The following is a 17,271-nucleotide window of genomic DNA, read 5'->3' on the forward strand; positions in this document are numbered from 1 at the left end:
ATGACAGGCCTGTATACAGTAGAGAAACACTATAACTTTTTGAACGAGTATGATTTCTTATGTGTTTGAAGTGCTTTTGATTCTCTTTATTGATGTAGTCCTACAACTAGAAACAACCAGAGTAGTCGTTCAGAGAGTGTATTGAATGAAGAAAAGAAAAGCATTATAAAAGTTTAGTGATATCTTATCAACCTTTATATAATAAAGAAAGTTGTATAACTGGCAAAGTTTTGTAATGAAAATAATTATTTGTAAAGAAACTTTTAAAAATAATTATCTTTCAGTTAGTCATACTAGAATGCTAGAATCATTAGCAACTTAATGCTCACATTTTCTAAATTTCAGTTTGTCAGTTATGAAATTAAAAGGAATTGTTACAGTACTGACATTGTTTTCGTTATTTTAGGTATTATTTTAGTACATGACTTAACAAATAAGAAATCATCCCAGAATTTGTACCGTTGGTCATTGGAAGCCCTCAACAGAGATTTGGCACCAACCGGAGTCTTGGTAACAAATGGGTAAGTCCAAATCACTTCACAATTGATTTTAAATGTTAGAGCAATCATAAGAGTACAACCTCCAAAACATTTTGTCGGATACTTGATTTGTAAATATTTTCTGCCAGTCTGCAGATTGTCTTTTTAATAGTGTCTTTCACAAAGCAAAATTTTTTTGTTTTGATGAAATTTAATTTGTCAGTTTTTCTTTCGTGGATTACGCGTTTGGTGTCATATCTAAGAACTTCTTGCCTAAACGCAAGTCATGGAAATTTTCTCATATGTTTCTTCTAGAAGTTTTATAGTTTTGGGTTTAAATATAAGTCTGCAATCCATTTTGAGTTAATGAGTCTATTTCTGGAGTCCTTCTGTTCCACTGATATATATCTATTCCTTTACCAGTACTACACTATCTTGATTAGTATAGCTTTATAGTAAGTCTTAAAATTAGGTAGTACAATTCTGCCAGCTTTGTTCTTTTTCAAAATTGTTCAGCTATTCTAGTTCAATTCCTCTCCATATAAATTTGAAAATTAGCCTGTCTATATTGATTTTTTAAATTGTGCTGGGATTTTTATTGAAATTATCTTAAATCCATAATCAGATTGGGAAAAAGTGATATCTTTATACTCTTTTGAGTCTTCCAATCCATGAACACAGTATGTCTCTACATTTAATTAAATTTCTTTTATTAGCATTTTGTACTTTTCAGCATATGGATCATATGCATGTTCTATTAAGTTTATACTTAACTAATGAATATTTTTGAAGCTATTGTAAATGTCATGTATATATTTTTTTAACTTTTTTATTGTATAGTATAACATATGTACAAAACAAAGAAATACAAAAGCAATAGTTTTCAAAGCACTCTTCAACAGATAGTTAGAAGACAGATCCCATAGTTTGTCATGGGCTACCATACGATCCTCTGAGATTTTTCCTTCTTGCTACTCCAGCATATAGGAGGCTAGAAGGCTTGAATATTTTTTTATCACCACAATCGAATTTTTTTCTTTCTTTTTTTGTGAAAAATAACATATATACAAAAAGCTATAAATTTCAAAGCACAGCCCCACAACTAGTTGTAGAATATATTTCAGAGTTTGACATGGGTTACAGTTCCACAATTTTAGGTGTTTACTTCTAGCTGCTCTAAGATACTGGAGACTAAAGGAGATATCACTTTAATGATTCAGCAGTCATATTCATTTGTTAAATCCTATCTTCTCTGTATAACTCCACCATTACCTTTGATGTTTCTATCACTCTCTTTAGGGGTGTTTGGGCCATGGGCGCGCCAACATTTCTTATGTTGGAAGGTTCTATGAGTAATATGGGGTAGGGAGATGAAACTGTCTGATACTCTGGAGAGGCTAGGCCCTCTAGATTTCAGGACCCATCCAGTCCAGGGACCCATCTGGAGATTGTAGGCCTTTGGAAAGTTATACTAGAACATGGAACCCTTGAGGATTCTTATATATATTGCCCTGGGTATTCTTTAGAATTGGCTGGAATGGTCCTGAATGGGGTTGGCAGGTTATGATAGGTAGCAAGGTCTAAGTGAAGCTTGCATAAGAGCAACCTCCAGAGTAGCCTCTTGACTCTACTTGAACTCTCTCTGCCACCGATACTCCATTAGTCACACTTCTTTTCCCCCTTTTAGTCAGGATGGAATTGTTGACGCCATGGTGCCAGGGCTGGGTTCATCCCTGGGAGTCGTCTCCCACGTCGCCAGGGAGACTTTCACCTCTGGATGTCATGTCCCATGTTAGGGGGGAGGGAATGATTCCACTTGCAGAGTTGGCCTTAGAGAGAGTGAGGCCACATCTGAGCAACAAAAGAAGTCCTCCAGAAGTAACTTTTAGGCATACCTATAGGTAGGCTAAGCTTCTCTGCTACCTACATAAGCTTCACAAGAGTAAGCCTCAAGATCAAGGGTATGGCCTATTGATTTGGGTATCCCTAAAGTCTGACACAGTATCAGGGGGTTTCCTGATGGTAAAGTTTAATAGTTCCATATTTTTTCTCCCAGCCCTCAAGGGACTTTGCCTATAGTTTTTGATTATCTGCTTAATATACTCTAGAATGTATACAGGTATTACATTAGGCTATACAGGATTAAAGAGCTCCATGTGTTTCGGTTGTTCAAATGAGCTGTACAGATAGCTATACAGATACGTTGAGTGAAATTATGTGCTGCAGAAAATTTCGGTTCCAGACTAATTAAACCTTTTTTCCTTTGGTCTCAAACAGTATGTGTGGTTCTAAAATATAGGCATTGTCTTCCTTACCCCTTTGTTCTGAATTACTTTAGCACTACCTGATCGGCTTCATTCTTATTTCTAAATATCTCTCAGCCCCTCAGCATCTCGAAATCCAGAAATAATAATAATTACCCATCTGGATAAATGTGCCTGAAATAAAAGCTTACAATCTAGGCCCCTGTTTTCTTGTAAGCATTTTCTAAAGGAGACTATATCTTTGTTGTTCTTTTGTTTCTAGCTTATTTTATCATCAAATGTCCCACACATTCATTCACATCATTGCTTGCCTCATGACTTTGTTCATATTATATATTTTTAGTTTTAATTTCAAATTTTACTTTGCTGGTCTGATGAAATATAATTGATTTTGAGTATTGACAGTGGACATTTTTGTCCTGCTCCTGAACTTAGGGGGAAAGCATTCAGTCTTCTCGTAATTAAGTATGATGTTAAAGCTGTTAAGTTTATTGTTGATACCTTTGTCAGGTTGAAAAACTTTCTTTTTATTCCTAATTTGCTGAAAGTTTTATGATGAATAAATATTGAATTTTATTGAAAGCTTTTTCTCTGTCAGTTGATATGGTCATATGGATTTCTTCTTTAGATTGATAATATGGAGGATTACATTGATTGATTTTTAAATATTGAGCCAGCTTTGCATTATTTGATTATGGTTTGTTACTCATTTTATATGTTGCTAAGTTTGATTTGCTGATATTTTCTTGAGGATTTTTGTCTGGTTTGTGAGGGTAATGGTATATGGTGTTCTTTTCTTTTAATGTCTTTGGTTGGTCTTAATGTGAGGATTATGCTGACTTTATAGGAGTTGGAAGTGTTCCTTCCTCTTATTTTCTGGGAGATAGTGTGTATAATTTGTGTTATTTCTTCTTTAAATATTTGGTAGAGTTCAGCGGTGAGACTATCTGGGCCTGGAGATTACTTTTTCAGGAAGTTTTTAACTACAGGTTTAATTTCTTTACTCTAATTCTTTATTAAAGAAAGGACTATTTAAGTTATATATTTCATCTTGGTTGAGTTTTGATAGTTTGTGGTTTTCAAGAAATTGATCTATTTCATTTAAATTGTTGAATTTATTAGCACTGAGTTATTTGTAGTATTTGCTTATTATCTTATTGAAATCTGCACAGCTTGTAGTGCTATCCTTTCATTCACAATATTGGTAATGTATTTCTTCTCTCCTTTTATCTTTGCCAGTCCTGATAGATTATTGATTTTATTGATCTTTTCAAAGAACCAGCTTTTGGTTTTGTGCTGGTTTGAAAGGAAGTATGCCCCCTAAGAAAAGCCATGTTTTAATATAAATCCCATTTCGTAAAGGTAGAATAATCTCTATTCAATACTGTATGTTTGAAACTGTAATGAGATCATCTCCCTGGCTGATGTGATTTAGTTAAGAATGGTTGTTAAACTGGATTAGGGGATGACATGTCTCCACCCATTTGAGTGGGTCTTGATTAGTTTCTGAAGTCCTATAAAAGAGGAAACATTTTGGAGAATGAGAGATTCAGAGAGACTCAGAGAGGGCAGAGAATGCTGCAGCACCACGAAGCAGAGAGTCCACCAGCCAGTGACCTTTGGAGATGAAGAAGGAAAATGCCTCCTGGGGAGCTTCATGAAATAGGAAGCCAGGAGAGAAAGCTAGCAGATGACGCCGTATTTGCCATGTGCCCTTCCAGCCGAGAGAGAAGCCCTGACTGTGTTCGCCATGTGCCGTCTCACTTGAGAGAGAGACCCTGAACTTCATCGGCCTTCTTGAACCAAGGTATCTTTCCCTGGATGCCTTTGATTGGACATTTCTATAGACTTGTTTTAATTGGGACATTTTCTCGGCTTTAGATCTGTAAACTAGCAACTCATTAAATTCCCCTTTTTAAAAGCCATTTCGCTTCTGGTATATTCCATTCCAGCAGCTAGCAAACTAGAACAGGTTTCATCTGTTTCATTGATTTTTCTATTGTTTTTCTGTATACAAGTTCACTGATTTCTGTTCTTTATTGTTTTCTTCTTCTGTTTACTTGGGTTTATTTTGTTCTCTGTAGTTTCTTAAGCTACAACCTTAGATTACTGATTTGAGACCTTCTTTGCTAATATAGGCATTTTAGTGCTATAAATTTCCCTCTAAATACTACTCTAGTTGCATCCCACAAATTTTGATAAGTTATATTTTACATTTCAAAATATTTTCTAATATCCCTTGAGACCTCTTCATGAATTATTTAGAAATATGTTACTTAGTTATCAAGTCTAAGAGCATACTTTATGTGATTTCAGTTCTCTTACATTTGTTCAGGTTTGTTTTAAGACAAGGATATGGTCTGTCTTGGTGAATGTTCCATGAACTTGAAAAGAATATATATGCTGTTGTCAGGTAAAATGTTGTGTAAATGTGAATTAGATCTAGGTGGTTGGTAGTGTTATTTATTTCTTCTATATATTTGCATAATTTCTGTCTACTACTTCGTTTGATTACTGAGAGAGGAGTGTTAAAGTCTTGAGCTATAATGTGGATATGTCTGTTCCTCCATTCAGTCTGTTTTTGCTTCATTTATTTTGAAAATCTGTTAGGTATTTACATATGTAGTGTGCTATCTTCTTGATCAGTTGACCCTTTTTCTTTATGTAATGTCACTATTTATCCCTTTTGCTTTTCTGATAATAATATACTTTTTCTGATAATAATATAGGCACTCCAGCTTTCTTTTGATTAGCATATACTATATTATATTTGCATAAAAGATTTTTCCATCTGTGCCAGTTTGAAATTGTTGTGTATCCCAGAAAAACCATGCTCTTTAATCTTCAGTCAGTATTGCTTGGTGGGACCTTTTTTATTGTTTCCATGGAGATGTGACACCCAATTGTGGGTGATAATTTTTTTTTTTGTATGCTATATGGTGGGGTCACATTTCATAATTTTCCATGTGAGTATCCCATTTTTGCAGCACCATTTGTTGAATTTGTTTGTTTGTTTCACTTGTGTGTCTTTGGGGGAAGTGTATGGACTGGGAGGCAAGAATTTTACCACTGAACTACTCTTGCAGCCCCTGTGAGTGGTAACTTTTGATTAGATAGTTTCCTTGGAGATGTATTTCCATCTATTCAAGGAGGCCTTTAAGAGGAAACCATTTTGGAAAAAACTTTATTGCCAACAGAGCCCACACTGCCAGAGATCTTTGGAGATCTTTTCTTTGGGCATAATGAAAATGCCCCCAGGAACCTTGTGAAATGAGGAGACAAAGCTAGCAGATGTCGCTATGTACCCTATGTACCCTATGTACCGCTATGTACCCTCCCAGCTGAGAGGTGTCTAGAAGCCAGAGACCACAGCACATGCCAGCCAGGTGCGTTCCCAGCTGACAGAGGGGTTCTGGACAACATCAGCCTTTCTTGAGGGAAGGTAACCTCTTGTTGGTGCCTTAATTTGGACATTTTTGTGGCTTTAGAACTATAAACAACTTAATAAATTCCCTTTTTGAAAGCCATTCTATTTCTGATATATTGCATTCCAGCAGCTTATAAACTAAAACACTTATTATTTTTTTCTTTGATTTTCTTTTCATTGCAATTTTTTAAAACTTTTTATTAGATATATATATAACAGGTATAGGTATAGATATAGATATATATACAACTAAATTTCCCATTTTAATCATTTCCAAGTATGTGAGTCAGTGACATTGATTATATTCACAATATTGGGCTACCGTCATCAATGTCTATTACTCAAACTTTTTCATCCCCTCAAGTAGAAATTCTGTGCCCCTTAAGCAATATATCCTCATTCCCCTCACCCCCTTCCTGATAACCTGGAATCTATCTATCTCAATTAATTTGCTTGTTCTCAGTATTTCATATCAGCAAGATCATGTAATATTTGTCCCTTTGAATATGTCTTCAAGGGTCATCCATGTTGTAGCATATATAAGAACTTCATTACTTTTTATGGCTGAATAATACTCCATTGTACATAAATACAACATTTTGTTTAGACATTCATCTGTTGAAGAATATTTGGGTTACTTCCACCTTTTGGCTATTGTAAATAATGCTGTTGTGATATTGGTATGCAAATATTTATTAAAGTCCCTGCTTTCATTTCTTTTGGGTATATACTAAGAAGTGGGATTGCTGGATCATATCATAATTCTATGTTCAACTTTCTTAGGAACTGCCAAACTGAATTCCGAGTGGCTATACCATTTTACATTCCCAGCAACAGTGCACTAGAGTTCCAGTCTGTTCGCATCCTTGCCGGCACTTATTTTCTGGTATTTTAATAATAGTCATCCTAGTCCGTGTGAAGTGATACATCATTGTGTTTTTGACTACTTCCCTATCAAAATCCCAGCAGTCTTTCATGCAGACATGGATAAAAACTGATCTTCAAATTCATATGGAGTTCCAAGGGATCTTGTATAGCCAAATCATTGGGTAAAAAAAAAAAAAAAACAAAGTTGAAGGTCTCATACTCCCTGTTTTCAAAAATTATCCCAGAGCCATAGTAATCATAACAGGGTGGTACTGGCATAAAGATAAACATTTAGACTAATGGAATAGAGTAGAGACTTCAGAAATAAAGCCATACATCTACAGCCAAGTGATTTTTCAACAAGGACGCCAAGTACATTAATACACCATTAATAATGCCTACTATGAAATGGGCATGGGAGAATTAGATATCAATAGCCTAAAGAATTTGAAAGAGGACCCTTACCTTGCATCCTATAAAAAAATTAATTCAAAATGGATTAAAGACCTAAATTTAAGAGCCAGTACCATAAAACTTCTAGAAGAAAATGCAGGGAAACATTTTCAAGATCTAGTAAAAGAAGGTAGCTTCTTAAGCTTTACAGCTAAAGCACAAGCAGTGAAAGCAAAAAAATAGATAAATGGGAACTCCTTAACATCAAGAGGTTTTGTGCCTCAAAGGACTTTGTCAAAAAGGTGAAGAGGCAGCCATCTCAATGGAAGAAAAAATTGTAAACCATTTATCGGATAAAGGCCTGATATCTTGTGTACATAAAGAAATAATGCAGCCCAACAACAAAAGAACAAACAATCCCAATTATAGAATGGACAGAGAATATCGATAGACTCTTTTCTGAAGAGCAAATACAGATGGCTAAAAAGCACAGGAAGAGATGCTCATTGTCATTAGCTATAAGGGAAATGCAAATTAAGATGATAATGAGATATCCCCTCACACCTATAAGAATAGCAGCCATGAAACAAATAGACAACTACTGAGTGTTAGATGTGGAGAAATTGGAACACTTATTCACCGTTGGTGGGAATGTATAATGGTGCAGCCGCTGTGGAAGACGCTTTGGCACATCCTCAGAAAACTAAATATCAAGTTACCCTATGACCTGGCAATACCAATATTTGGTATATATCCAAAGAGCTGAGGGCAGTGACATAAACAGACATTTGCACATTGATGTTCATAGCAGCACTATTCACAGTTGCCAAAGGAGGAAATAATCCAAGTGCCCATCAACAGACAAGTGAATAAACAAAATGTGTTGTATACATATGATAGAATATTATACAGCAGTAAGATGAAATGAAGTCCTGAAGCATATGACAATGTGGATGAACCTTGAGGACACAATGCTGAGTGAAATAAGTCAGACACAAAAGGACAGATACTATATGACTTTTTGCTATTATGACTCTGGTAAATCTCAGACTTACCCTGTAGAATATAGTAGACCTAGAGGTGCACAAAAGCTAAAGATGAAGGAAAGCTACCCAAAGAGATTGAACCAATGCAAGGAAATGAATAGAAGAGATGGTAACTAATTAGCAAGTTTACAAATGACATTGCCATATTGAAGGTGAATATAATCAAAAGGGAATGTACAGTGCCATGTGTCCCAATGATTAAATCTACAATTAGTTTTCACATGAACTATTTCAATGTTTTAATAGTGGACAAAGAGTCAATAGTAGAGGGGAAAACTAAAAATGCATGCTATGACCAGTAGTTAACGGGACGACATCAGCAGACCAGGGTCAACTAATTGTGGGGATGAACAAGTATAAGAGGTAGTTTTGATTTGATAACTGGTGACATTGTGTTTGCAGGTTCTTTGTCATCATGGACCAATGAAAATTGTCTAAAATTGTGAGTGCTGCTATTGTAAAACCAAGTGAGGATAGTGTAACACATGGTTTGTTTATTTTGGACATTATCCATGGTGCCCAATAAATGGAGGGAGCCAAATAGGTACAATGGCTGAGAAGCACCATGGCGAACAGTGATGCACTTATATGATGGAATATGGTGTGGCTATGAAAAGGAAAGACGTTGAGAGGCATGCAACAAACTGAATAAACCTTGAGGACAGTTGTGGTTGTGCAAAATAAGCCAGAAACAAAAGAACAAATATGCTAAGGTCTCTTTCAGAAAATAATTATAAGAAAATGGGAGCTTAGATTATAAGCATTTATAGCAGCCATACTTAGTATGAAGTTGTAAATGAATTTCCAGATTCTGAGACACTGAGCTATGCAAGTATCAGTTTGTATTTTGCTGGAATTTTGAGTAACTCTGTGGCACCTAAGACCCAGAAATGGAGTACTGTAGCCCTGAAAGTTAGCATAGCTATATATAATAACAGTTAAAATAACTGAAAAAGAGGTCAGTCCTAAATTAGAGCTTAAAACAAAGCCAGTCTTGCTGGGTCTAAGGTAAATTGTAACGCAGAGTAAAAGATGAAGCAAATAGACAACTACTGAGTGTTAGAGAGATGTGGAGAAATTGGAACCTTCATCTACTCTATGAGACTAAAGGCAAAGAGGTTATTATGTCTAGAACCTAAGTTTTCTGTAACATATAATCTAAATCATCCTTTCTGTATATAGCTCATTTGAACAACCCAAACTCCTAGAGCCCAGAATGGAATGAGGCCTTGTAATTCTGTATAACTTAATACAATACCAGGATACAACTCAGACCTATGGTGGACTGTTAATTAACAAATCTTGGTAGAATTCCTTGAGGGGCTGAAGGGGAGGAAATATATATATATGAAACTATTAAACTCTCCCATCTGGGAAACCCCAGGAACCTTCGCAACCACTGGGGACTGCCAAGAAAATAGACCAAGCCCTGGATTTGGAGGCTTGCCCTTATGAAACTTACTTCTGTAGAGGAGAACCTAAGACTATCCATAATGAGGCCTAAAAGTTGCTTCCAGGAAGCCTCTTTGTTCCTCAGATGTGGCCTCTCTCTAAGCCCAACTCTGCAAGGAAAATTTTTGCCCTCCCTGGTACATGGGACAAGCCATTAAGGGTGAAAATCTTCCTGACAGTGTGGGGCAAGACTCCTGGGGATGAGTCTGGCTCTGGTACTGTGGGATGGGCAACACCTTCCAGACTAAAAAGGAGGAAACAAAGTACAATACAATAATGCATCAGTGGCCAAGAGAGATCAAATGGAATCAAGAAGCTATTCTGGAGGCTAGCTACTCTTAAGCAAACTTCAGATAGATAGTGCCATTTACCTTGGTTTACTAAACCCTAATCAACATCACTCCTGTTGACTCTTAAAAACACTTAAGGCTCGAACTGAGATTCTATAAAGGTTTCATGTACTAGGTTAACCATTGATGTAACTAAGTTTACCAAACTTAGGCCTTCCTGGAGGATTTCTAGGTCAGATAAATCCCAAAACTCAATGGTACCAATTTCTCCAAGATTATCAATTAATTACAGCCCCTTATCCTTTAGTGTTGACACCCCTTCTCAATATGAAAAAGCCAGAACAGGCATTATCCAAAGATCCCCATAGATTGGAAGAAAGATTAAAGAAGAAGGAGGAGGTATAACAGAGAAAATGGGATTTAGTAAAAGAGTATGACTACTGAATCACTATTCCGTCTAGCTTCCAGTGTTTGGTAGCAGCTAGAAGAAAAAAATCTGAGATGGTGGAACGGTAGCCCATGACAAATTCCGGGATCTGTTCTGTAACTACTTGTTGAAGTGTGCTTTAAAAATTGTTGCTTTTTTTTTCTTGCTTTGTATTTATGTTTTATTTTACAATTTAAAAAATTTAAAAAATACATCTAGTATGACCTCTTCAACAAATGGTGCTGGAAAACTGGATATCCACATGTAGAACAATAATGTTGGACCCCTACCTCATACCACATGCAAATATGACCTCTAAATGGATCAGATACCTAGCAAAAGAGCTAAAACCATAAAAATCTTAGAACATAATATAGAGACAAATCTTCATGACCTTTGATTTGTCAATGATTTCTTAGATATGACACCAAAAGCATAAGCAGCAAAAAAAAAAATAGAAATATTTTACTCACAAAATTAAAAACTTTTTTACATCAAAAAACGTTATCAAGAAAGTGAAAAGACAACCTAGAATGGGAGAAAATAATTGCCAACTTATTATCTGATATGGGTTTAATATCCAGAATATATAAAAACTGCTATAACACAACAACAAAAAGACAATCCAATTAAAAAATGGGCAAGTGACTTGAAGAGACATTTTTTCGACAGAAGATATACAGATGACCAATGAACACGTAAGAAGATGCTCCACATCATTGGTCATCCTTTTACTTTTAACTCCCCTATGTTATATTTGTAGTGAGTTTCTCATAAACAGGTCACAGTTGGGTCATTTTTTTTCATTCCATTCTGAAATCTCCATTTTTTAATTGGCTCATTTAGACAATTCATTGTAATTATTCTTATGTTTGGATTTAAGGCTTCCATTTTATTATTTTTTATTTGTTCCCTCTGATTTATGTTCTTTTTCTCCTTATCTATCTTCTTTTTAATTACATTAATATTTCTAAGGATTCTGTTTTAATTTTTCTGTTGTGATTTTCATTATATCTCTGTGTATAATATTTTTAGTGGCTGCTGTTCAGATTACAATATATGTATTTAGCTTTTTAAAATCTACTTAGAATTATTTTACCACTTCTACTGGAAATGTTATCAACATATATATTCCTTTACCCTCCCCTTTATATTATAGCTGTCTTATACGTTACTTCTACATTCATTGAATCTGTGTGCGTATTTGGTTAATCTTACATATTTAATCTGCATACCTTAAAAACTCCATCCGATAATGTTATCAATTTTGCTCTCAGCCATCAGAGATATTAAAGAATTTGGGAGAAAAATAACCCATTTATAACTAGATATTTAACATTAATGTTGGTCTTCTTTCATTCCTGATGTTTCAGATTTCCTTCTGATATCATCTCCCTTCAGCCTGAAGAACTTACTTCAGCAATTTTTTAGAGCAGGTGTACTGACATAAATTATCTTAGTTTTCCTTCATCTAACAGTGTATTTCACTTTTCATTCCTGAAAGACGTTTTTGCTAGATATAGTATTCTAGATTGATTGTTCCCTAGGTAATGCATCATTTTTTCTCTGTTTCCTTTCCAAATCTTTTGTTATTGTATTTAGTTTTTAGTAATTTGATTATACTGTATCTAGGCTTGGAGTTCTTTGGATATATCCTTTTTGAGGTTTGCCGGACTTGAATCTATAGGTTTGTCTTTTACCAAACTTTTTCAGCTAATATTTCTTCAAATATTTGTTTTAGTACTGCACACTTTGTCATCTTTTTCTAGGGCTTCATTGACCTGAACATTACTTTCAGCCTTTTATTATTGTTCCACAGGTCCTTAAGCCTCTATTTACTTTTTAAATGTTTTCTCTTTGTTGTTGAAATTACATAATTTCTGTTGATCTGTCTTCAAGTACAATGACTCTGTCATCTCCAATCTGCTACTGAGTTACATTTTTCATTTCTGCAATCTCCATGGTTCTTCTTTATATCTGAGACTTTCTCATTTTCTATTGATGTCGAAAGGGTTTGTAATTGCTTATAGGGCCTTTCTATATGAGCTTCTTTGAAATCTTTGTTAGATTCCAATATCTGTGCCAACTCAGCATTGGCATCTGTCTTCTCACATGCAAGTGGAGATATCCCTGGTTCTTCATGTGCCTGTAGTTCTAGACTATATCTTGCGCATCTTGAATATTACATTTTCAGACTCTGGATCTGAGCTTCTGTGGGCTAAACTTCCAGTTTCAGTTCTGTTTTCACAGGCTTTGCAGTGTGATTCAGATCTGTTCCATGTGTGTGACACCCAGTGATCACTATGGGATCTGGTTGTTGTCTCTTTTGTTTCCATTCTCAAAGTGTTTGATAGACCTGTTAGGATTATATCCACACATGTGCATCTTCATAGAGTATTTTATGGGTTCATTTTCCCAAGCTTCCTCTCTGTATTTTCCTCCGTTCTTTGCTGTCTTCTGGGACATCTGTTTTGCCATGCACTTAAATGACTACACCCACTTCCAGAACCAGGTGGAAGAAGGAAAGAGAAAGGAATAAAAGTGTTGGAAATTGGCCCCATCCTCATGGAAGTACAGCTTTACCAATCAGAGAGAAGGTTTCCCTTCCTTAGAGTTTTGGCTCCTGAATGCTCACATTGTGTTTTGGCTTTTGACACGCTCATGATAGAATTGCTTGAGGAATAGAATATAAGGGAATAGAGAGAAGGGAGAAAAAAGGAATAATGGACTTCCCCACTCTCCCTGAGAATTAGAGTCCCCTTTCCTATTCCTAGAGCCAGAACCATAGCACTTTTCACAGGGCTGTCTCTGTCCATACCAGTGTCTACTTTTAGGTTTCATGCTGAGTTGCATTCTGGCAGGTATAAATGGTGAAAAAAGTGTAGCTTTCCAGCAGGTGTATATGGAAAAAAATTGTCATCTCACTGCCCGAACAGTAAAACTTCGAATTCTGGCCTTCTTCTTGGATCTGCCTGCTACTATTAACTTTTCAAAATGTTTAAATAACTGCGTCATATGTTCTGTCCAGGTATTTTACTTGCATTCAGTGAGAAAGATAAAATAGAGTTTGCTTACTCCATCTTACCCAGGACAGAACCTGTTTCCTATTTTTGATTAAAGAATGGTTTTTGAAGATTTTTTCCACGTGGGGATGCCTAATTGTTTTATGAAACTCATAAGTTTGAGTACATAAATGGAGATTCATGAAAGACTAACTAAGGAATACACATGACTAATTTAAAATCCATATAACAAAGCATAGTTGGCATTTTCAGTTTCCTGTCTCATTTCTTTGATCATTAGTATCTTCTTCAGTCTGGCTTTTTTCATGTTTTGTACTAAAATTATCATTATTCAAGAAATTTATTCTTAAATTTGAGAATCAGACAGTGTATTGAGACCAGAAAGAAATCTGCAGTGTTGTGAAAGGAATTTAAGATCTCAGTAAAAATTTTAGATGTATTTGCACTTTGATGTTACAGATGAAGCTGCAAATTTATAAAACAACATTGAGCCTGGCTACATCCTAGAATATATTAAGCAGATAATCAAAAAGTATTGGCGAAGTCCCTTAAGGGATGGGAGAAAAAATATGGAACTATTAAACTTTACCACCAGGGAAACCCATGATACTGTGTCAAACTTTGGGAACACTCAAATCTATAGGCCAAGCCCTTGATCTTGAGGCTTCCTCTTATGAAGCATATGTATGTAGCAGAGAAGCTTAACCTACCTATAGGTATGCCTAAGAGTTACTTCTGGAGGACCTCTTCTGTTGCTCAGATGTGACCTTACTCTCTCTAAGTTCAACTCTGCAAGTGAAATTATTGCTCACCCCCCACCCCCCTACGTGGGACATGACATCCAGGGCTGAAGCTCTCCCTGGCAGCATGGGAAATGAAGAATGAGTAAAGCCCTGGCACTGTGGGATCAATAATTCCATCCTGACCAAAAGTCGGGAAAGAAGTAAAACTAATGAAGTATCAGTAGCTGAGAGAGTTCAAATAGGGTTGAGAGGCTACTGTGGAGGTTGCTCTTGCACAAGCTTCAGTTAGACATTGTTCCTTATCATAATTTGCCAAACCCCAACCAAAACCATACCAGCCAATCCTAAAGAACACCTAGGGCATTATATAAGATTCTACAAAGATTTCATGCACTAGGGTAACTTTCCAGAAACCTACAACCTCCAGATGGGTCTCTGGACCAGATAAGTTCTGAAACCTAGAGAACCCAGCCTCTCCAGAACATTAGCTAGTTCTATCTCCCTACAGCCCCTTCCAACATGGAAAAATTAGAATAGCCAAAGCCCAACTACCTCTAACGAATGGAATAGAATGATCAAAGGTGATGGTGGAGTTACACAAAGAAGGTAGGGTTTAACTAATGAGTATGATTGCTGAATCATTATATTGTTATTTCTTTTAGTCTCCAATATTTAAGAGCAGCTTGAAGTAAAAACCTCAAATTGTGGAATTGTAACCCATTCCAAACTCTGATATCTATTCTGCAGTTAATTGTTGTACTGTTCTTTAAAATTTATTGCTCTTTTGTATATATATTATTTTTCACAAAAAGTCAGTTGTGATTATAAAAACTATATATATATTCCTTCTTGCCTCCAATGTTCTGAATCAGCTAGAAGGAAAAATCTGAGTTGATGGTATGGTACCCCATGACAAACTCTGGGACCTGTCCTGCAACTACTTGTTGAAGAGTGCTTTGAAAACTATTACTTTTTTCTTTCTTTGCTTTGTCTATATATATATATATTATACAATTTTTAAAAGTTTTTTAAAAAGCAACAATATTAATACATTGTTCTTCACTCGTGGATTATTTATAGTAGGAAACAATATTAGTGTCCAACTATAGAAGATTGGTTGAATAAATAATATTGTATCCACACACTGGAATACTATTCAATATCTTAAAAAAAGAATCAGGAAGATCTCTGTATACTAAAATGGAAAGATCTCCAGGATATGTTAGATAAAAAGTTAAGGTGCAAAGAGTATATGTAGTTTGCCTCCTGTTGTGTAAGACGGGATAAATAAGATGTGTATTTATATTGTTTAAAGAAACAGTGAAAGGATAATTAAGAAACTGATAAAAATGGTTACCTATAGGGGGGCAGAGGAAATGGATAGAGATAGGATAAGAATAAGGCTTCTTAGCATATATCTTTGTATCAGTTTAATTTTGAACCATGATTTTTTAGTTTGCTAAAGCTGGCAGAATGCAATATACCAGAAATGAGTTGGCTTTTACAATGGGGATTTATTAACGTATAAATATACAACTCTTAGGCAATGAAATGTCCAAATCAAGGCATCAACAGGATGATACGTTCTTCCTAAAGAAAGGCTGCTGGCAATCCAGGACTCATCTGTCGTATGGAAAGCACATGACAGCTTCTGGCTGTTATCTCTGTTTCTGTACGCACTCTCTCACGTTCTCCGGCTTTTCTCTCAGGTTCTCTGTGTGTTTCTCTCTGAGCTTCTCTGGGGCCTTATTCTGTATCTTCTCTCTGTCTTTTACCCTCTTATAAAGGACTCCAGTAAGAGAATTTAAGACCCACCTTGAATGAGATGACTCACATTTCAACATAAGGTCCTACTCACCAAAAGATCCTACTTACAATGGATCTACACCCACAGGAATGGATTAGCTTTAAGAATAAGATCTTTTCTGGGATACCTACAACTTCAAATCATCACATATGTAAAAAAATATTTAATTTTTATTACAGAAAATTGCAATCATATATAAATACAGAGAATAGTATAATGACACCCAATTCACCTGTCATCCACTCTCAACAGTTATCAACTGTTTTAGTTTGTAAGCTATTGGAATGCAATATACTGAAAATGGAACAGCTTTTAAAAAGGGAATTTATGAAGTTGCAACTTTACGGTTCTAATAAAGCCATGAAAATGTCCGAATTAAGGCATGGAAGGAAAGATACCTTAACTCCAAAGAATGGGCCAATGAAGTTTGGCATTTCTTTCAGCTGGGAGGGCACATGGTGGCATCTGCTAGCTTTCTCTCCTCATTTCATAAGTCTTCCCCAGGGTCGTTTTCCTTCTGCTCCAAAGGTTTCTGACTGAGTGGACTCTGTTGTTTCTAAGCTTTTTCCAAAATGGTTCCCTCTTAAAGGGCTCCACTAAGCAACCTCACCTTGAATGGGAGCAGACACATCTCCATGGAAACCATCTAATCAAAAGTTATAACCACAGTTCGGTGTGTCACATCTTCATGGAAACAATAACAAAAATCCCACCCAGCAATACTGAATGAGAATTAAAGAACAAGTCTTTTCTGGGATACATAATAGCTTCAAATCAGCATGTCTACATATAGCCAATCTTGTTTCATTCATACCTCTATTTGGGTATATTGCTCTCTTACATTAATATATCCAGTCCATGAATGTGGGATATCTTGCCATTTATATAGGTCTTCTTTAATTTCTTTCAGCAGTGTTTAGTTTTCAGTGTACAAGTTTTTTCTTAGTTAAGTTTATTGCTAGATATTTTATTCTTTTAAATGCTATTGCCCTAGTTTGAAACTGTTATGTGCCCCAGAAAAGCCATGCTCTTTTCCTAATCCAGTCTTGTGGG

At 35.7% G+C, this 17,271-nt stretch overlaps 1 protein-coding gene across 2 annotated transcripts in view; it reads left to right on the forward strand.

Annotated features, from left to right (window-relative positions):
• RABL3 (RAB, member of RAS oncogene family like 3) overlaps window positions 1-17,271 on the forward strand; it is a 64,716-nt gene that overhangs the window by 34,483 nt on the left and 12,962 nt on the right. For both annotated transcript variants that reach the window (XM_077118211.1, XM_077118210.1), the window contains exon 4: window positions 407-521. In XM_077118211.1, the coding sequence (XP_076974326.1) occupies window positions 407-521 (115 nt within the window). The remainder of the gene's footprint in view (window positions 1-406; window positions 522-17,271) is intronic.

Source organism: Tamandua tetradactyla, chromosome 10 (assembly GCF_023851605.1).
Source record: "Tamandua tetradactyla isolate mTamTet1 chromosome 10, mTamTet1.pri, whole genome shotgun sequence".
Lineage (NCBI taxonomy): Eukaryota > Metazoa > Chordata > Mammalia > Pilosa > Myrmecophagidae > Tamandua > Tamandua tetradactyla.